The 22,463-nt window shown below is 44.3% G+C and overlaps 1 protein-coding gene across 50 annotated transcripts in view; it reads right to left on the reverse strand.

The window, feature by feature from the left end:
* The window catches only part of IGFN1 (immunoglobulin like and fibronectin type III domain containing 1), a 37,094-nt gene extending 22,639 nt beyond the window's left edge, over nt 1–14,455 (reverse strand). For 31 of the 50 annotated variants that reach the window (XM_035347209.1, XM_035347249.1, XM_035347231.1 and 28 more), the window contains exons 1-7: nt 14,260–14,455; nt 8,996–9,135; nt 4,527–4,595; nt 3,876–3,998; nt 1,467–1,606; nt 871–970; nt 131–178 (exon numbers count right to left, since the gene is read on the reverse strand). In XM_035347209.1, coding sequence (XP_035203100.1) covers nt 131–178; nt 871–970; nt 1,467–1,606; nt 3,876–3,998; nt 4,527–4,545 — 430 coding nt within the window. In that variant the 5' untranslated portion in view covers nt 4,546–4,595; nt 8,996–9,135; nt 14,260–14,455. The remainder of the gene's footprint in view (nt 1–130; nt 179–870; nt 971–1,466; nt 1,607–3,875; nt 3,999–4,526; nt 4,596–8,995; nt 9,136–14,259) is intronic. The other 19 variants (XM_035347241.1, XM_035347240.1, XM_035347245.1 and 16 more) reach the window with 1 other exon arrangement.
* Nucleotides 14,456–22,463: the final 8,008 nt, after the last annotated feature.

Below are 22,463 nucleotides of genomic sequence, written 5' to 3' on the forward strand. Positions count from 1 at the left end.
TTCTCCCCACCTCCCGTTTTTCTTTCACAGAGCAATGAAGAATAAGTAAAAAATGTACTAGATAGATAAGTATTTGAAATGCAAAAAAAAAAAAGGTATATATATATGTATTTATATATACATAACTCACCATCAGCAGACTGTGCAGGAACATGTTGTGCTTTCCTCTTAAAGCCAACTGAGAGTTTAGAAGAGAAAACAAATGAAAAGCAATTCATAAGATGAACAAGGTAACACAGACTAACATCAGTAAGCCTATGAACCATAAAATCTATGCATCTGTCATCAGTGCAAGAGGAAATTCTAGTCTGGATTTCCTTGTTAGCTTGACACTGATTCCTAGTCATCCCCACCTATAATGCAACATTTCTATTACAATTGCTTCTGTGCTTATTGGATACTCTGTGCAGTGGACGAGAACGAGATTGCTTCTGCCCTTACAGTTGAAGCTTACAGTTTAAGTAATGGTAAGAAATATTAATTTCCTGCTTTAGAGATGGGGAGCCAAGGTGCAAGGATTATCTGACCAAATGCAGGTAATTGCCTTTTAAAATTACTGTATAGGCAGACAGGTGAAATGTACACTTCCAATATATTAGCCAATTTAACACTAAATCCAGAGCTTCTTGGCACGGTCTGGTGCATTGATGACAATATCCAGCTTCTTCTGTGTTGCCTTAAAGCTCGTATTATCATGGAGTCACCAAAGTGGGGGAAGTTGCAGAAGACCTTCAGTCCTCAATGAGGTAGAAAATAGCCCTTCACACCAAGGATACTTAGACAATGCTCTGGGCACCCACCCCTGAGGGGCAGTGAAGCCAATTACATGGGACCACAGGATATTTGGACTACGGAACTGGTCAGTCTTACCTTGTATGATCCTGAGGCCAGCAGAGCATGTAGCTTCCCCATATTCATTTACAGCAAAGCAACGGTACACATCAGTGTCATCTGCAGTGAGTTTATTTATCTTAAAAAGAAGAACATAGTAAGAGCTTACAGCCATGTACTGTGGTTCACTTATTCAACTTCTAATAAAACAGCTACTTGGTGAAATTTCAGATCTTTCTTCTGTTCTCAGAATGACTCCAAAAATGGCTCAGTTGACTTTTGTGCTGTTTCAGATCTGATTATATCTATATCTTCTTTTATTTGTGAAATATTTAGACCATTTTGCTCTTTTGGCACATTTTAGGAGAATAAATTCTCACAACGTCATCATCTCTAGTATTTGCAAATCTGCATCTATTTTGACCTTCAGCTTCTCTTCCTGTTTCATCTTGAACGTCATTATATGGGTGGAGTGATGCAATTAAGTCCTGAGCTGTGTTTTAGGCTTTTCTATTAGTTGATTACATAACCACTTTTGCTAGATGCTGATGTTTCCACCCCGATAGCCCACTGCAGGCTTCCCCTTTTTATTGTGCTCCCTGCTCTGTGTCCTGTCCACAGTATTTGATCTTTACCTTCAGAATGTATTCTTTTGTAACTTCATTGAAGAATATTTCATATTTGTCAGGATTGTCCATTTCTCCTTTTGCACGCCTCCATTCCACCTCAGGGGTTGGAACACCTTTGACCACTGCTCTGAAAATGGCATTTTTACCTTTTGAAAGAGGCAAGAAATGAGTTATTGAAGACAAGCTTGAGCATAAGGATTCTCATGCCAGGCTCCTTGTGTTATCAATAAAGTGATCCTCAGAGTGAGCCACCTCTGCTGTTTTGGACAGAAACATTCTTAAAAAATAATTCTTTTGGTTCTCTCTATGAAGAATGCCTAAATTACCAATTTAATTTGGAGGAATTTGAGCATTTAATGCAAGATACTTGCAATAACCTAATAACCTTGTCTAACTCACCAGCTTTCAAAGAGATTTTAAAACTAACTTTAAAGGTTTTTTTTTTTTTTTGCTATCTTGGTCTGATTTTCAACTCTTAATAGTAAGAAGCAGTAGGGAATACGTGCTTGAGGAGAATGGCTGTCATGTAGGTAGTGCATACAAGTTGGTATGCACCAAAATTGCGCAATTGTGCCAGTAGCACATCTAAGCTGAACTTGCTATAGCTCTGTTGATTACAGAAATGATTAGAGGGTGTTTGTTCGCAGTCATGGCTGGGAGGCTAACACCCCATTTAAAGACCTTTTATGATTGAATATAGACAAACCCTGTCATTATTGACATATGGAAAAGTGCCACGGACTAGACTTGAACTAAGGGACTAATTCCCTTGCACTCCAAACACACAGGCTCTGCTATTCGAAGAGGCAAGGAAGGGAGAAGAGAATGGGCTTCACCTGTGAGGTCTCTCCATCTCTCCTCCTCTAATAACCTGAGTATACTGCAGCTGACCACTGAAATCTCCAACAGCTTCAAAGTCTTAGGAGACATAAAACAACTAATCAGAGAAGTGACTCATGTGTAGGTAAGTGGGAGTGTCACACTGGAATAGAAAAGAAGATGAGTGGATGTTGCTCAGGGAGGAAATGATTACTATCTTTCCTTTGTAATAGTTTTGGTCTTCAGATGACCAACAATTTTAAAATGTCTCCCCAGAAAGTCTTGCAATATTTCCCACACCCTTCTGCAGTCACCAGCAAAAATATATATATATGATGCAGCAAGCTCTGTTGGCCATGCAGCCAACAGATTCTTACAAAAAGAATCTTGACAATTTTTCCAAGATTGCAGTACCAGAACTATTATTAAAGTCTGAATCCAATTGATTACACTCTTGTCAAATTGTAACAGCCTGAAGTACCAGCTAATCCATGCACTGAATGAAATTATGCAACAATACAATTAAAGGAACTCAGAGTGCATCTGCACAGACACTGAATTCTCTTTACGCAATGGATGACCTTAACGCCCTAATATTTTTCATATGGACCACGCAGCACCTACATTAAATGAAATAACATAGAAAGTTTAGACACTATGACCGACCACTGATTCGGTTCATGCCTGAAACTCGCAGGCAGAAGGCAGGTGGTGGAGGTGGGATGCACCGCTAGAGGCCACTGTGCTTCTTCTTAAAATTTCAATGGCCCATGGAAATGGACACATGGGTTTGAAAACACTGAAATTCAGGGTGCTAGAAATTGTTCAGGCTCGTGAGGAAGGAGGTGCCACGCCAACTACGCAGGCTATCCACTCCAAAAAGATACTCGCTGTAAGGGTAGAAAGATTACCGGAAAGCTTCCCATTGATTTTGTGCCTTGGCTCATTATTTGCCTCCTCTATACACTACACACAAGTTGCATTGTTTCTTGATGGAGAACTACAGCCTAAATAGCACCAGCAGTTCCTCTTACTTGAAAAGGCAGCTAATCCTGTGCTGAACATTCATGAATCAAGTTAGTTAAACAGGAAAATAAAAATCATAAAATCATTAAGGTTGAAAAAGGCCTCTAAGATCATCTAGTCCAACCGTCCACCACCTACCACCAATACTGCCCACTAAACCACATCCCTACGTACCACATCTACCCTCTCCTTAAAAACCTCCAGGGACAGCGACTCCACCACTTCCCTGGGCAACCTGTTCCAACGAACATTTTTCAAGGTGTTTAACCTTTTGCTACAAAATACTTACCTTGAGATCTTCCTGCAATAATTCGCAGGATTTGTTGTATACATTAGGAGCCATATTTTGATTGCACATACAATAGGTAAAACTCAGGAGAGCTCCAGCAGTACCAATGGAACTTTCCTAAGTAGTACATAGACTTTGGCCACACAATACTTTTTGTGGTCTAGTTAAATCTGTTTAGAAACTAGCTTGATTTAACCTGGAAAATTGACATTGGTGAGACATGGAATCAAGCCTGTGGGTCTGTGACTTTGACTTTTTTGTTTGTTTTTAAAGAACCTCACCTTCCTGCAATGTGAGAGTGACAGGTTTCCGCTCAAAGTCAGGTGTACTGCATCCTTCTGGAATCTTATCCACAAATTGGGCAATATTTACTCCTGGGACAGAAGATTTCTTGTAGGATTTCACTAGAAAGGCAAGGAAAAATACATTCAAAAATACATTCAATTAAGATAACACATTTATGTTTTAGAAATGGTTACGCAATCTGCATCACCTCCCTGTAGAACAGGGAGGGTTTCTGCTCTGCTCTACTTGGACAAGAAAGGAACCATCCATTCTTGTACTTCAGGCTGGGAATGTATCCGCAGGCTGGAGCATTAAGGTCTGTGATTTTGTGTTGACTTATTGCACAGCTATGGCTGAAGTGGGAAAATTTGCAATCAAGATAGCAGTCCAGGGCCACAACAGCTTACACACCTAGCAGTGTTTTGGACAGAGAATGCTTTTACGTCAGTCATTATTCCAAATAAAAACTCAAAGTCTGGCATGAGGAAAACCCTATTGCAAAGGTCAGCAGAACCTGATGGGCCAGTTTCTGGTGTCTCTCCTGGTGGTGGTGACAGACACCTAATTGCCAAACAACACCAAAAGCACGTTGGGCTTATTCTCAGGGTTAGTCCAGATAGGTTCCATAGCTGTGGCTGTTCTCTCACCTGTCCGATGGCTTGTCATGATGCTGTGCTCCGCTGCTTGTGGTCAGCACAAATAGACTACAGGCTCTCCTGTGAAGAAGGCAAAACATTTCGTTATTTACAGTTCACAAAGGAAATGAAAGACCTTAATACCGCTCACCTTTATGATGCAGTTTGCCCTTCCTTGCTTGCTACATCCCAGCATCCCAGTTGAGAAATGCCTGACAGCCAACACAGCTCTGCCACCTCTTTCCAAAACACATCATGACAGTTTTGAACCATAAGCATGATGCAAACCAGGTAGGAAAATGGCTAGTGGGGCTAAACTGAAAACAAACACATCTAACAGCATCCCTCTGACACATCGTCCATTTACATGTCATCTGGCATTCCTCCAAAGACCTCCTCTCATGTTTCAAGCAAATATTACACCACATGGCACTCACGCGGTGAGTTCTGATGGATGGCAAGAGCAGTTGCTGAGAAGAAAGCCACAGAGATGGATGTCTAAACTGGGGCACGAAGCAGAAGCACATCCTGATCTAAGTGAGCTTGTCTAAATTAGCAACAGACCTGAGAGCAGACTTTAAACTAGTATTTACTCTAGAAGGAAATGATGAAGTGTGAACTTGGCATTAACTAGTTATTGTTATAGATCACTTGTGACCCTCTGTCAAAGGCATCTCTTTCCCTGTATTTATAAAGTGGACAGCATATAATGTAACACATCACTCTCTTGCAAGCAAATTGTGAAGGCAGATTTCTTGTCATATGAGAGATGGTCAGAAACTATAGAGTTACTGCAGCTCTGAAAGAGCAATTAGATTAGATTCCCATGTGGGATTAATGCTATGTCTCTGCTTACCCGTCTGCACTCCTTTGCTCAACACAGTCAGACCGTGTTGTGACTGCAGCCCTTACCAGTTTTAAAAGGAGAGAGGGACTTTGACAGCACACCTTTGATCTTCTTTCTGTTTGCTGTATCAACTGCCGTTCACGCAACCACGTATTGCCACACCACACCTCATGAAAACGCTGGGTAGGACCCCGGCATTTCCCTATTATACATTTGGCTGGAGTTGTGTTATCCACATGAAACTTGGTCTCAGCTGGGGGTAAAAAACAAGGAAGCTACCAAAAAAATCATTTGTGCTCTACATCCCACAGACAGGCCAAAGACCATGTAACTCGGTATTTTTGAGTCAAATTCTGAACCAAGAGGATAAATTTCATTTTTCAATTCATCAGTAGTTGCAAATAAGAACATAGACATCTCTCACAACAAAGCACTGGCTCTACTGCTGTTTTTAACATAAATCTCATTTTAGGGCTCTGCACACTGTACAAATCTCAAACAACTACAGGATCACTACCGATTACTTGGAAAATCATTCCGTTAGCCTCACTAGATTTAGCGGAAATGCACGTAAAATGATAGAAACAGGAAACGATACACGGGACTGTGTGAAGGACGGTCAAGTCCCCTCTAATACCACACCAGTCTGGTGTGGGTGTTACTATCCACTAGTTTTACATATCCACACACACTAGCTGGAACACTGGTAATTTGGCATTATCTTATACCTTCTACTGTAAAAATCTATTTCTGGTGTTGTAAAAATTGCAGATGAAGGGAATGAACAGCTCGTGGGAAGGAAAAATGCAAAACTGAAGTGATCAAAAGATGATTCCAGGTTGCACCAGGCAAGGCACTGCACAGCAAGCGGCAGAGGTCTTCAGAGACTCTTAATCACCATCTCCTGATGGTATTCATTTGTCCTCCAAAGTACCGAACTGTATTAATAGCAAACACTATAATCCCCTACTGCCTTTCACAGTCTTGCATCTTCCTAAACATGTCACCACTCCAGGAGCTGAAATGTCTAAGTCTACACAAACGTGACTACTTGTCATTAGCTTGCAACAGTATTCCCCTAAGCTCTCTTTATGTTAGGCTTACATTCGCCCTTGGCGTCTCAAGATTTCTTCCCTTCTACATTAGGCAGTTCTGACAAGCATCTGTACTGAAACACGAACGTGAGCCTCAGGTCCAAAGCCGTTAAGAAATTTCTTTTTTTCTCATGTTAGCACGTGTCAAGTCAATCGAGGGTTTTCAGGTGTGACTGTGGACGTATGCTAACGTAATTTCAAACTATAAAGAGATGGCTACACTCAAATCTAACTGAAAAAATACAAATACTGACGATATTCATACAGATAGTAATAGATATCATACATGCATCCTCTCAGTATGTACTATGTGTAAACTGCTGGGTTAATATGGCCTTAAATATTTCAGAAATTGACATGGATTAAAGATAAGCTGCTGTGAGTCCTTAAACTCCTGTGAATTCTTGTCTTCTGGAGAGTGAGACAGAAGCATCCTAATGCCACACATGGACTGCACAGTTAAAATAACATTGCCAGGATATGCAAGAGAACATTCCTTCAGCGGAATTAATCCAACCACGTCACCTTTTCTAGTGTCTTCCATGTTAAATGTGGATTTGGAAATACCATATCAGCTGGCACAAAAACTTTCAGAATATGCCCTGCTTACTTTTAAAATTTCTGCTCCCTTATTACATGAATAACCTCATTTTACTTAGACTTCAGTTTGATCCTGGGATTTTTTTTTTTATTTTTATTTTTAAGACATGAAAGACAGCAAAAACCTTCCAAAAATTGTCATGGTAGAATTTATATCTCCACTCACAGTTGCCTGCACCAAAGTTCTCTGCACTAAGATGATCGCTGATGTTGCCATTTAGTCAGAAGAGGCAGACAAATGCTTTCAAAGGGCAACCAACCCCTCCTCTATGAAATGCTCTTCACTGACAGTCCTAGCATAACAGGGCTAATGCTGGAATTAGCTCAACACTCTCAGTCCTCTGAAAGACAGAGGACTTCATCTGCTAGCCTCATTCAGATAACCAAGATAAGACTTGGCTATTTCTTATCCCTTGCAGAAGTCCATCTGTTTTTTGGGAGTGGAGATGTCCCCTTTGGAGACGGTGGCAAAGCTTCCACTGCTGTGAATGCAGAAGAGAAGCGAACCCTTGACTACTGACAACATTTTTAAACTAGCAAAATGAACCAGACAGCCTGACGGGATGGGAGGTCTGCCTTTCATCCTGTGTATCCATCAATCTATCTGGACGAGACAGTGCAAGAGCCCGTTCCCTTTTGGACTACGACTGGGCGCTAGTGATAGGGCCATAAATCAGCCAAGTGAATAAGGAAAACATTTGGAAGTCACAGGATTTGGTGGTACTAGTGATGTCACATGTAGTTATTTATGGGGTTCAGACAGTAGAACACAGACGAGTTATGACATAACTGCTGGCAGAGATTGGTGAACAAAATTGGGCAAACCTGTAGAGAAGTGGCAGGCAGCAAGCAAGCGATTCATATGCAGGTGATGGATCCAGGGGCATGGGACCTACCTTTGGCGCAAGCACAACACAGGTGGGGTACAAAGCCATTAGCACAGACTACAGTAGAATATTTAAATCATTATAATAAATTAATCAGCAACAGATGCAGCACTCAATTTCTCTTGGTAATTCATAAAAATCAGGACAGTTCCAACACAGTGAATGTTTGAATTGTGTGTTCAGTCCCAAATTCAGGCTGTTTTTACACTAGCAGATCCAGACACTCACTGAGAAGGAGAATCTCCCACCTAAAATTTCTCTCTTAGCTTTGGGTAGGCTTTGTTTGATTGTTTGTTAACATTAGACAATATTTTGAGTTTGAGTCTTCCCATTTCAGAAGATTTTTTAAAGGAAAATCTCATACTTCTGTTAGAGCCGCAAAACTGAAGGCCAGCAACTGTAAGAAGTGCAACTTCATGAAAACTTTTGAGTAGGTCACAGAAGGGGAATGCCACAAGTACTCCTGTGATGAATGGAGGCCTTGTATAGAGCGAGGAGGAATGCCCAAGGATCAGATTTTATGTGACTTATTCCTTAGGAAAATCTATATTTGGCTTGATCTTCTCTTCTGCCTCAGGGATTATGAATGTAAGCGATTGCTCATGCTGTCTACAATTTAAGTATGCACACACCAGATACCATAATTTCTTTCGTAACAGACACACATTTTCATACCGTCGATGAAGTTACAGCAAGTATAGCAGAGCAAATACAAGTTTTACTAAATGTTCAGAAGAAAAAGTAACTTATCCATACTTTCTGTCAGAAGAAGCAATGACTTCAAGATAACAAATGGTAGAAAAGAGAGCATACCTGTGCTACATCTCACATGTTAGCTCCACGGGAAACCTGTGGCAGGTCTCCTAGAGCCTGCCTTCTAACCAGGGAAATCAGCGCTCGCTGTAGGACACCACCATTCCCAGAAAATTCACAAGCAATTCACAGACCACAGCAACAACACAGCCTACCTTGGCAGCGAAGGTTGCACCTCATCCCCCAACCTCTGTATCACCCCCTCCCAAATCTCAGTGACAGCATGATCAAACTCGTTACCTTACAGGCTGAGCTGCTGTGCTGATCGTGCTTTAATTCAACACTGTGCCTCCTAGGACCACGGTCGCTTTGTCCGTTGACTCAGATGACAGAACTCTCCAAAGCTGGTCAAGAGGTCTCTTTGTCACAGATGCCACGATCTGTATGGAAGAAGCCACATCCCTTATTAGTCTGCCCTAAATATCACTAAATGGCAGAAGAAACATTACTTTCTTGTCCCCTTCGCACCTCTCCGTTCTCCTGGAAGCCAAGCCTGTGCTCAGGAGCTGCCTAGCTGGGATGTCTCCACTGCGCTGTGAGCGGTTGTGGGGAGTTGGTTATACACCCACTTCATTCCCACTGCAGCATGGGAGGCACACTTGAACCCGGCAAGCCTCAAGCAAGGCAGTTGGCCAGCTTGGTCATATGCGACCATCAGTCACGGCAACGGTGCATTTCCAAGTGCCAGCTGGGTCAAGACTTTGTGCCACAAGGGACAAACATTTGTGCAGATCAATGGTTTGTTCAAGGAAAGGACAAGCTGTACGTCCAAGTTTTGTAGGACACACCAGTAGATGGGTTCTCAGAGGTCACGAGTCCGTAGGAGAGCTCATAATTCCTTAGCAGAGAAGTAAGAACAGTGGATTCTGGCATTTGTGCATTGGGAAACCAAGCCTGGGCTTGGTCTTCATAGTAGAATACAGACTTGGAGACTCTTGAGAGGTCTGAAGGAAATAGTTCCTCCTAGAACAGCTTCACTGCTATAGCCCAAAGAGACAACACCCGCTGCAGTCTTTGCTTCCAGCACAGTCACAGATTGATCCCTGTTCGCATGAGCGGCAACAAGGCCGCTTATTTCCATTGGCAGGTTCACCCTGGAGACACACCACATTGTGCCCCAAAATCTTTTGCTTCCAATTTACCTCTGCAACTTGTTAGCCTCCCTTCCTGTCCCCAGAAAGCCCACTTGGGAGCAAAGGCACCTCTCTCTAGTTGGTTGCATCCACAGAGATGGCCAGTCCGAGGCTGAAAGCTATCTTCTGCATGCACAACACGCAGGCAGCCAGGTCTGCTCAGTCTGGAACTTCCCTTTCATTCATTTTTGGTTGAGAGCAAATAATCTTTTTTCCTTTGCACTGTCAGCCATATATTGCATTAAATCCATACCACACAACATTAAATACCCACGTTCAACTCTGAGAAGAAGGGCTGGCTCCAGTAGTTGGCAATTGAAGTATTCTTATCATGATGTCCACGGTTCACGCGCTGTCATGGCTAGCAGAACCAGGTTTCTTTTGGTGTCCTATCAGATTACAAGTTCTAATATCTGTAATTAATGGGAAGGGAAAATACAGGAGAAACTTGGTCCTGTAACTAAGACTCACATTAGATATGTCAAGGACGGAAGGATCACGAAGGGCACCATTTCCACTAGTCTCAGAGAAGCGATCTTTCAGTGGAAGAGATGCTGGTGGTGGCAGCAAGATCTGTCAACTTTTCCAATCCAGAGATGGAATCCTAGACCCATAGAATGCTTTGGGTTGAAAGGGACCTTAAAGATCATCTAATTCCAACCCTCCCCCCCCCTCCCCCCCGCCATAGGCAAGACACCTTCCACTAGACCGAGTTGCTCAAACCTAGTCAAGAGCTTCTTTGCAGGGCTAGGGAACATCATTTTAATTGACAATTTAAAAGGGAAATGGGAAAATGAACTTCTGGAGTAAGTTTCTTCATTCCTTCTTTCTTCCTGACAGTTATGGCTGGTGACGATATTTACACCTTTCCAAATCATAAGGAAACAACATCAGTATAGGAAAATTTGATGGCTCAAGGTGATCTTAGGGCTAAGACCATTCCGTTTTACATCTGTTGTTAAATTTGCAGTAGTAAAAAAGTAGAAGCAAGCCAAGAAATTAAGACAACACCTGAAATACCTGAAAATACACTTTCACACAGCAGCAGACACCACTTTCTAGCAGTGTCCTAGTGGGTTTCCCATGACCTGTTCATTGACTAACGATCATCCCAAGAATAATTCCTTGGATGTTAATCTCATGGACGCAGGGCAGCAGTTGTATTACGCAGTTCTTCGGGCACTGTAGTCTTAACAGGGAGCACCTTGAATAAAAACAGCTGCTTCACAAGTCTCTAAGGATGGTAACACTTCATGTAAGCCTTCCACTTAGCAGAGTTAGCCCAACTAGAGGACGTAAGCTATCCAGAGCCGCAAGGCTTACTGTGGCTCCCCTCCCTACATACACTCCCCACTGAAAATTGCACTGCCAATGGTATTTAGTCTCAAATCGCATTTAGCTCTTGGAGTCAGCCTGAAGGGTTGAGGAACTCCTAGATATATAGATAGCTGGTTCCAGCAAGCACCAGGAGAGCCACAATTCTGCCTGGTTTGCTGGACCTGGACTTGATAGGACTTTGTCTTATTTCCAGCCCTGGTTCACATAGGCTTTACTGGGTGAGGCAGGGGGAAGGGATGGAGACCTCTGCTATAAGGGACTGATAACTTAAAACCATCTGTGACCGAGTAAACCCCTCCAAGAGGCTGACCTTCTTCCATTTCACAGCTTGTTTTCCACCCGCCCACCCAAAAGTCCTGTTAACCCCTGCATGCCAGTGGATAAGCTAACACATACCATTGAAAACCCGCAAAATGTCAGAACGAAGCCCTGTACATTCAGCAGCGGTCACTGCTTTCGATGCAAAGAGGGTGCTTTTTTCCCTGGAAGGAAGTTCATTCCCCTAATGAAGGGCAGTGAAGAAGTGTCAAGAGGCAACAGCTGCAGGACAGATATTTCAGGACCGAATGTAAAAGTACATTTTAATTAGAAACAGAAGATCGGAAGAATTGTGTTTTCCCTATAATTCCCATCCTCCTTGGTATATATAAAATTACCAGTCAGAACTGGTAGATGACTGGCACAACTCTTCCTAGAGACTATTGGTGCCTACTACATGGCCCAGACAGAGCAAGAAGTAAATAAAGACCTGAAGAGTCCAAAAAGCTGAATAGATTTTCCAGTCTGCCAACAGACAACCAAGGTCAAAAGCTCATCTCCCAATAGAGCCACTTGGCCTAGCCACACCATCCTCGGCAGCATGGGTATCTGGTCAGTCACTGCACTGAAGGTCAGGGTGATGTCAGTGGGGCCTTTGGGCAGAAATATTCAGAGATAAGCAATGGGTCAAGCTGTACAAAGCTCAAAAGTCAGGTACAACATCCACTTTGGCATAATAGCAGTGAGATTCTCACAAACACAATATTTGAAAATACAATATGAAAAAAAAAAAAAGTTGCATTCATTTAAGGATGGGCAAGGGCATAGAAAATGGAATAAAAGTCTAAATTCAGCAAAGGTTATCATTCACCTGCAGCCCTATGTACTATATTCAATCAGGTGAAGCTGACAGTACTGGTCTCGCTGGTCATGTATGTGTAAAGAGACATTTTTTTCCATCAGATCATGCTAGGAATCAAATGGATCACAGAACAGCAGTTTGTTTTTACCAGGAAAACACCCTGCATCAGGATGAGCAATAGTCACACCATGCACATGGCTGCCCCACAAATGAGTCTTCTGGACTCATTTGATTTTATATAAATGTGGTGCCCCAAGAACTCCTGGTTCCATCTCAGCAGATGTCCATGCCCAACCCAGCCCCTCAACACCAGACCATCCATGTTGTACATTGCAGAAGAAATTTTAGGCACTATTTTAGGGCCCAAAGCCTTGGTTATTTTTACATCCCACATCCAAGATGCCAGTTTCCCAGTTTACCAGCAAGCTGAGGTCCATCATCACTGTTCGTGCAAAGCCAGGATTAAACCCACTGCAGTTAGCTGGATTTTCACACACTGAGATGCAACTCAATATACGGAAAAGATTAAAAGCAGAGGAACAAATTCAAGAAGCACCAGTACTCCGCTTTCACACTGCAGATTAGCTCCTTCCTTCCCACGGTGTACAGAATGCCTACTATTTCCTTCAGGACTGATTTAATCTGTTTGCATCCATGACTGACTGAAGGGGGTTGCTAGCGCAATCCACAATTTAAACGGAGCCTTTCTGCCTATAAACCTGATATTCCTTCTTTTCTCTTGTGGTAGGTGCCCTCATGATTCACTTTGCTGCATGCTCCAATTCCTGAGCTGGCCAGTATTTGGAACTTACTGTTTTGCGTTTGGGAAAACAAAATAGATGGCAATAGGGGTTTTTAACATGGACTCAGCAAGTGTGTGATTAAACATCAGCATATTACCAGACTTATCAGCCCTTCAGTACTTTTCACCCCTCCCTGATTCACTAATGAAAATTGTATTTTAAACATGTTGTCCTCTTTAATGAACGTAGAGAATATGGTATGCTTTAGCTGCTTTCATGTGATCCCGCATGGTTACTGGGATTTGCCAAACATCTTCTGCACCAGTTAAAGTTAACTATGTATGTCTGAACCATTCCGCGTGCACCAACACTCGAGCAAGCACTTACTGGCAAAGCTGCGCTATTCAGATGCCGCATGGGATTCAAGTTATGAGGCTTCTTCTCATTCCCCCCACTTTAAATTTACATGCAAAAAGAGCACCTAATAAATACCCCACTTCTGATTTGTTTCCCCAACCTGCCAATAGCAACAGATGAGAAATGCCCAGTCCTCACGTTACAAACTATTTTAATATTTCATACCCTCACATGCAAGGAAGTTTGTCAGTGAAACAAATACTACAGAAAATCCCTCTGAAATTCCAAGAAGCCACAGCACACACAGCCTTCCCGCTTTCTTTGCGGGATGACTGAACGTTATTTTCAACATTGCTCTGGTACTGCCCTGCCTGTCCTTTGCCTGCACAAGTTAATGCCAGGCACCCACAGAGGTGACAGAGGACTCCCGTTGCTGGGAATGCTGTCCCACTCCTTCTGAAGGCTCTCCTCTGTCAAACTGTATCCAGCACTCAATTGTCAGAATAAAATAAGTCTTACCCAGAGCTAGAAAATTATGCCAGCATCCAACAGAGAAATAATTGAAATAGAAAGAAATAACCATGATGGGAGCAGAGGATGTCTCTCTCCTTCAACCCCCGCTTGCACCAGGAATCCAACAATTTCACAAAGAGGTCACAGAGTTTTCCTTTATGTGGGTATAGAACTAGTGCTGTCCACTATTCCCCACCGATCAGCTTTTCTGCCTCGTGAAGGTGATCACAAGGAGCTCAAACATGCCTTTAGCTAACAGCAACCACAGCTACTCATCTGAAACAGGTAAAAAGCACTGACCTACTACACGTCTCCCAAGAGGTCCTCTTCTACTCAGAGTGCTGTCAAAGCTGCGGCTCCGGTGTCCTTTCTGCAGTCAGTGCTCAGCTGTGAGATCAGCGCTGGGTCCCTGGGATCCTCCTCAGCTGCTCCCTGTCTCAACTTCTGCCTCTCCTTCTCTCACACTTAATCTCTCTCGCCCTCTCCCTCTAGTAGAGGAAGCCTGTCACAGAGCTGTTAGCCTGTGAGACATCCAGATGATTTTTTTTTTTTTTTTTTTTTTTTTTTACGGGAACCTGATGCACCTGTCTCCTATTTGTTATTATTTCAGTCCATACCAGTAAGGGTGCTGGACAAATCTGAGATTAACATTCAATATTTGACAAGTAGTTTGGGGTGGTGCTTTTTCTGCAGATTGTGTTTCCTCTTTGAAGTGATTCATTAAAACTTCCATACAACTGAATGGCCCTGTATGTTCTAAAGGAAACTGTAGCTTAATTGCCTTGAAAAAAATCTCAAAAATAATTAGGGTTACTAACTGATCAGATAAATTGAACTTTGGTTAAAGTGAGTGGCCAAGCTCATTTAAGAATAGGTCTTCTAAAAAAATGCTCCTTACTTAAAGAACTCTTTGAAGAGTTAGTATTATGAATATAAGTGAAGGAATGAGAGCACTTCACAGCACCAGCTCACCCTCGTAATATGAATTTATTAGCTTGCAGGTGAAAAGCATGAGCCTGTGCCCTAGCTGGATGGCTGAGAGAAGTCTCTCTTACCCTCACAGCTTTGTACACCCCTTTACAGTGACAGGCAGCCTCACCATCAGTACTGTGGTCAGTTTGGGGCACCATGGTACAAAAAGGACATAAAATGAGTAGAGAGTGACCAAAGGAGGGCTACAAAGATGGTGAAGGGCCTGAGGGGAAGATGTGTGAGGAGTGGCTGAGGTGCCTTGGTTTGTTTGGCCCAGAGCAGAGCAGGCCGAGGGGAGGCCTCATGGCGGCCTGCAGCTCCCTCACGAGGGGAGCAGGGGGGGCAGGCGCTGAGCTCTGCTCTCTGGGGACAGCGACAGGACCCGAGGGGATGGCATGGAGCTGGGACAGGGGAGGGTCAGGCTGGGGGTTAGGGAGAGGTTCTGCACCCAGAGGTGGTTGGGCACAGGGACAGGCTGCCCAGGGATGTGGTCACAGCACTGAGCTGAGTTCAAGAAGCGTTTGGACAACACTCCCAGACATAGGGTCTGCATTTTGGTCCTATGTGGAGCCTGGAGGTGGACCTGATGATCCTGGTAGGTCCCTTCCAACTCGGGATTTTCTAGGATTCTATGAATGTAAGCCCCCTCACACCAAGCAATGGGCCCCTTTCCCCGCTGTGTAAAACCATACCTCCAATGCACCAAGACTGGCTAAGCAACTAATTATAAAGAAAGCACAGCAAGAGGTACCAAGATAAAGTAGCAGGGGAACAAGATGTTTGCATTTTATGTACTTCCCAAGAAATCAACTAGCCCAAATGGCGTTAACGCTCCCTAACTCCTTTAGTACAAACTAACCAGTTTTCTGAGGTCTGTTCCTCAGTTCCTTGGCCATCATAATGGCCAGCTGGTATGAGGATTTCCTACCTCCCCATTCAATCGCTAAGAATTCTTCCTGTTGGTGAGATAACTTGGACTGTCCCACAATTTGCTGAGATAATACAGTAACAGATTTAAGTCATTTAGGTGCAGGTGGCATATCCCAAAGAATCACATTTACACATCTTTATGCACATTGGCAGCCAGCAAAACACAAAAGGTCTGCCTCAAAAAGTAGGGAAGTACTAACAACACAGGAGATACTAAACTCAGTCTGATAAATTTGAAAATGTCCCAGTTATCAGACCTCAGAAACCCAAAGGGCAGCCTTATGTAACTTGCTTTACTTAGCAATCCTCTGGCACATCCCTTTCCAATACCTTGCTTCGATGATTTGTAAGCCTGGGCATTCCCTACCCTTTGACAGCCCTCATAAAGATTATTTCCTTTCAGACAGGTGTGAGAAGACTCCACTGGAAACCCACCAAATTCTATGAGCTGGCCTGAAGATGTCAGATTCCAACAGTATTTCATCCTAGATTAGCAAGTGGTTATTGGTTGTCTCAAAATTGCAACTGTCAGGAATGAAAATTCTTTGCCAAAATAAGCTATTCAGGTTTATTTATGACATAGACAGATTTTGTTACTCTCCCACGGGGTATTATCCTAAAGCACAGCCAGCTCAGCCAGCCCTGTCCCTCTACACTTCTATGTTTGCAACCCAGTCATTCAATTGTCTGTTAGCAGTTGTACTGAAAGCACAAAAATCTCACTTCTCAATCAAATTAGGATAAAACGCAGAAATGGGCAACTATGCTGGTAGAGTGGGGATGTCCAGCGCAAATCCAATGTGACTACTGGGACGGGATTCCCCCATCTAAGGGGAATGCAGATGTCACATCTCAGACAGTTTTCAGACTCCCAGCATTTAGTCCTGATAGACGTCCTACAGTAACTACAGCACTGCTTTGGATCCAGAGCACAGGCTCTGAAAAACCAGGATGCAGCCTGGCAGTAGAGCATCCCTCATGGCTCTGAGGCACCAGAAGTTATTTTGAAATGGTCCAAGGGCCATTGCCACCAGAGCTGCTTATTCAACCACTGCATGTCCCTTTCTCCCACCCCTCAGCCACCGGCACCCATTGGATCAATTATTGTCTCTTCAGGAAAGCAGCAGAACATGAGCATGCTCCAAACATTCAGAGTCACATAAAAGAAATTGGCCAAAACCTAAATGACCAAACTGGGTTTCTGATTCACTCCTTCCAGTCTCCTTCAAGTGGAATTCGTATCTGCCTGTGGCTAAGGAGAATCAGTGGAGCTCACCTGGCCCAGTACCACTAACAGAGAGAAGCCTGCCCCTGTAAGCACCGATTGCTATCAGGGTAACCTGACCTCCTGCCTGTATGCACAGAAAAGGACAGATGACACTAAGCAAGACGGTAAGTGCCCAGCCTACAAATGTTTTCTTGGGTTCGGGCCCAAAGCAGGTCTGATATCACCCTATAACTGTCTTGGCTGACAGTTGTGGGGTTCGTGCTGGCCTTGTGAGGGACTTTACTGCATCATGAATGCAGCTGAGCTTTTTTCCCCCCAAACACCCTGTGGCAGCCGGTTCCCTCACTCGTTCTCCCATGTGATGGTGACCAAATGTGTGACAGGCCCTGCCACAGGCCTTTGCTGCTCATTACCAGTCACAAGGCCATGCCAGGAACCTTAGCACAGGAATGCTCGTAGGAGTTGGAATTCACGGAGCAGGAAAAACAGAGCTGCTCCATGATGGAAGGGGCAGGAGAAGCAGGGCAGAGACCTTACCGACCAGGTGCATTTAATGGCACTTGTAGGTGAACAGAGCAGGAACAGTGATGGCAACAGTCTCCGGTGATCATCAAAGCCAATGTAACAAGTCTGCACATCCATGTCCTCAGTTACCGAGCTTGAGACCAGCACAGAACTAGAGATGCGTAACAAAAGGTACCACCAAAATTGATGATCAGATTGCTACATGGCCTAGTCCTGATAGTGCTAGATGATAAATTCTGCCAATACTTCAAGGCTCCTAAAGACCCCAAAGTTCATTTTGCAAGTCACCTCAATTTGAAACGTTCCAACCTGACTACTGAGTACCTGGAGTCTTCCCTGCAGTCGCAGGAGTCACTTTGATGCTTCCGTCTTGGCGCCTGTGTGCTGGGATGACCACTGGGATATAAGCACCTGGGTCCTTGAGGGTACATGTGTATACGAGTGAATTAAAACATTTTGTTTTAAAATAAAATCACCTTCCCCTCCTTTAAGGTCTCACATTGAGCTCAGTTGTCTTGTTGCAATACTATTTCCTACGACTCAAATATTTTTGCAACAGCCTGGGAAAGGCAGAGCCTCTGAATAGGAACTGTGCGATGATACTGTACCTTGTAGCCCAGTTTACAACTTGGTCCTCTGACAGCCTTCATGAGCTACTTTTTAAGTATTGCTTTTGGTGACATCAGGTCTCATGCTCTCTGTGTTTTGAACCATGAAGCACGTTCTGCCTGCCTGTGGTCAGACAGACAGGCAGGCTCCTGTCTGATTGAAGGGTGGAGGGACATAGTGAGCAGGTCACTTTTCATGGCAGATGGATGGAGAGATGCATCATTGAAATGGGCAGGGGTGCCGATACATCATGGCAATGTCAGGGGTGCCGATACATCATGGCAATACTAGGAGAAGGGAGGAAAGGAGGAGTGGGTGTCAGAGACAGATCCTGTGTCAAAACGGGTGACAGATGAGGGAGGGCTGTCTTCTGGGATGGGTGGCCGGGCAGACAATACCAGTGCCAGAAGCTGAGCAGGAGGAAACAAGACCCACGCAAAGGCCCTGGTTAACCCCGAATTTATAGGGAGCTGGTCTGTTGCTCTGAGGCAAATTGAATGGCAAGCAAATTGCTTGCAGTTTGGGCCTATACAAAGCCCAGCATGTCCTTATCAATCTCTTTGATTGACAGATGTGAGAGTATCAGATGGTTTGGAGCTATCTATGTTCATGACAGCAACTGGGTCATCCTGCAGCCATTCACCTGCTTTCCAGTTTAATTCAGCTTAGTTTTCAGGCGTATCCCATTTTGCACTCAGCACTTACTCCCCTCTTTTCACCCAACGAGTGTGTCTACTTTGAAGGGGTTTTAAACAGAACAAAGGTATTATTCCTTGCAGTGACCATAAAGGAGCAGAGCTGCTCATACAACACATAGTGAAGGAGAGAAGGAGAAAAAACTCACGTTTATCATCTGTGAGGGCTGGTCTGTATTCCTCAGTGTCACTACAATTTTGGACTCCACCTGGATCCTCGTGGCTAGCTGGGTCACGTTGACAATTTCCCACTCCCCACTAGGAAGAGGAATACACAAGCGAGATGCTCCTCCTGGCCATCCTTACCATTCCTGTCCTGACAATAATAAAGATCTTGAGTTCCAGCCCAAAACATCAAAGCAGAGGTGGGAGGCCGCTGATGCAGGAGGGGAAACCTAGCACAAAGAACAGGATGTCTAGCAGCCCAGGATTCCAAAAAGCAGGGAGCAGTCAAATAAACCATTAACTGCTGCTGCTCACCTTCTGCAAGAATACGAAGACAATATTTCTGTGTTGTGTATATTAGGACCATATTCCCAGTTTTCAAAATTTGCCTCAGTTCTTTGTCCTGTACATCTGCCCTAGAATTACAGCTTCTTCCTCCTAAATTATTTACCTCTTTATCATTGTCTTCCTCTGGTGTCATGTCGCCATGCAGGCACATTTGTTTTCCTTGTCCTCTCTCTTTATTTATCCTGTTGTACAAGTTGTATCTTCTTTGTAGCTTATGAACTTACATCTCATTGATAAGAACATTGAGATCTGCTGTCTGTCTTCTCTGGAAGAGTTTTGGCCTTCTTCCTGACTCTCTAGGTATGTCTACAAAAATAGAACATGCACATTGCTGACTTATGACTATATCCTTGAGAAATAAACTTCCTTAAGCAACAAGCCACAGCCGTCTGAGACAGAAGCCAAGATACACTGGCTTCGCTACATGCCACAAAGGTCAACAGACCCAAACTGCCGGATCAGACAGGAGGACAGAATGACAGGAGCAAAGGACATATAAATTTAATGACTGTCAGCTTAACTATGTCAGCTGATTTCTGAGCTCAACTAGAGGGTAAAAGGAGAGGGACAGCCCCAGTTTGCCTTTATAAGTCTCCAAGAATTGAAGCCTCTTTTGGACATGAGTAGTTCTAACAGCTCCTTAAATGTTTCACCTGAGGAATGAATGTTCTTTCACACTAAGCTATACAGCACATCAGGGCAAAGCCACCTGAACAGCTCCCAGCTGTGAGAGTTCACAGAGCAGCTGAGGCCTGCAGTGCTCTCTGCAGTATTTATAAAAAAAAATAAAATTAAAAAATAAAAAAGGGATTTATTATTTTCTATATCACATGGTTCTAATCTTGTTCAAAAGATGCAAGGTCAGAGCATTGGTACAAGACTTAGGTACAAGCAAACCGCTACTGAACCCAAAAGCCTAGCTGGGCAGCTGAGAGCGAGCTGCAGCTGGGTCACTGGTGGTCACCAACACGGGGTGTCAGTGAGAGGGGCCTCTGGAGGTCCCCAGTCCAACGTCCCCCTCAGGGCAGGACCTTCAACACTCCACTGGGGCAGCTGTGGCTCTGTCCCCAGACTGTTAACAGCCACCCCACTACTCTCCACCAAGGAGAGACGTTCATGCTGTCTGATGACGAGCCCCAGAGCTGCATCAGCTTCCTGGGGCAGGCTGTTCCTAGCATCCATCTCGAACCTCCTGAGCTGCAAAACTTGTGGCCACTGCCTGTTATATGGGTTGGCACCACCAAGAAGTGTTTGGCTCTGTCATCTTTGTGACCACCCCTCACTCTGCTGGCCACACTCCTTCCGATTTAGCCCAGGATGCAGTTAGCTTTATGATAAGCACACGTAGCTGGTTCATATTCATCGTGTCACTCACCATAATCCCTGTGTCCCTCCCTACGAGACCCCAGGTCCTTTTCCAGACTGCTCACTGTAACAGCGTGTTGCCTCTGTGGACGCTCAACTTCATGATTCAAAACAGATCGGAGGAATGTCAAGGTGGGGACCAGACAGAAATGCCACCTGTATGAGGGGACACGGCCGCAGCCCTTTCACCTTGTACACAAGAGGATTTTGCCATGCAGAACAGCCCCATGGGATCCAGGATCCACTGTATTTGGGATGCATTCAAGGGTTAGGGGCTGCAATCAAGAATCCCCATGGGAAGGGAGTTGTGATGGTGCAACCCACGGCAGCTCAGAGAAAGGATCACAACATCACAGAGGGTGGGAACACTGCTAGAGGTCTCAGGAAAGGCCTCACAGAGAAGGTCTGACAGTTCTCCTGGGGACAAAGTCTTTGAGATACAGGCACAAGCACAGAATCAGGCTGGCTAGCAAAACCCAGCTGGAAACTTGGGACTCTGAGCTCAGACCTTGACAGCAGCTGTGGGAAGCACAAGTGGGGAGTACTGACACAAATCTGAGAGGTGACGTTCTTCTTTCCTCCCTTCCCATATCCTAAACTTAAAATCCAAGCAGGGAGCAGTCACTCAGGTGAAGAGCAGGGCCTCCTATTCAAAGGTACCTGGACAGGCTGAAGAAACAGGCTGACTGGAACCTCCTGGAGTTCACAGAAGGCAAACACAAAGCCCTGCACCTGGAGCACAACCCCATGCAGCAGGGCAGGCTGAGGGCAGACTGGCTAGGAGGCAGCTTTGACGAAAAGGACCTGACAGCAGTACACTGAACAGCAGTCAGCAGTGAGCCCTTGCAGCAAAGGCCACCAGCATCCCCGGCTGCATTAGCAAGAGCAAAACCAGCAGGTTGTGGGAGGTGATAAAGGCATGGCCATATTGGAGCAATTCCAATGGAGAGCCAACAAATGGGGGGCTCATTAGGGGGCTGAAGATGGAGAAGAATAAAAATCCTGTTAACAAAATCTGTAAAAATAATAATTATAGCAAGCAGAAAGACTGTGCTGATTTTATAAAGTGAACAGGAGGTGGTCAAATGACGTTTCTGTGTACAAATACTAGGGCAAAAACGAGGGAACTTGATTTGTTAAAAAATGTGGAAATGGATTAAGGGATAAAAGGGGGTAGCAACCACGAGTACAACAGAGATCCAGGTGAAGGTGGCGTAACAAGGCACGTCTGCAAAGGCATGACAACCATAAAGAAAGAAGGGCAATCGCTGCAGAAGAGGGAAATTTTGAGAGTCAAAAATAATCTTGAAAAACTATCCCCATAAAGCAGGCTAGGGGGGAAGCATCCAAACCTTAGCATGCCACAGTCAGGGCTTTAGGATTCCTGGCAACAGTTCTCTTCTAATGGTTTTGCTTACCATGAGGTCTGTCATTAAGGTTCTGTGAAGAATTGCTGACATGCTGCAGTCTGATATCAGTTATTATTAATAACTGGGAAGCCCTGACTTATTATGAAGAATAAATTTGTGCATGCTCGGAGAGGATACAAGCTGCTCTCATCTGCCTTCGGTGAGGAAGAGACCTTGAGCGATCAGGTTTCTTTGACCTTGCATAGGTGGTACAAACATGCGCCTCTTGGAGGAAAGGTCTGTGGACATCTCTGTATG

The sequence above is a fragment of the Oxyura jamaicensis genome, chromosome 26 (genome assembly GCF_011077185.1).
Source record: "Oxyura jamaicensis isolate SHBP4307 breed ruddy duck chromosome 26, BPBGC_Ojam_1.0, whole genome shotgun sequence".
In the NCBI taxonomy this organism is placed as follows: domain Eukaryota; kingdom Metazoa; phylum Chordata; class Aves; order Anseriformes; family Anatidae; genus Oxyura; species Oxyura jamaicensis.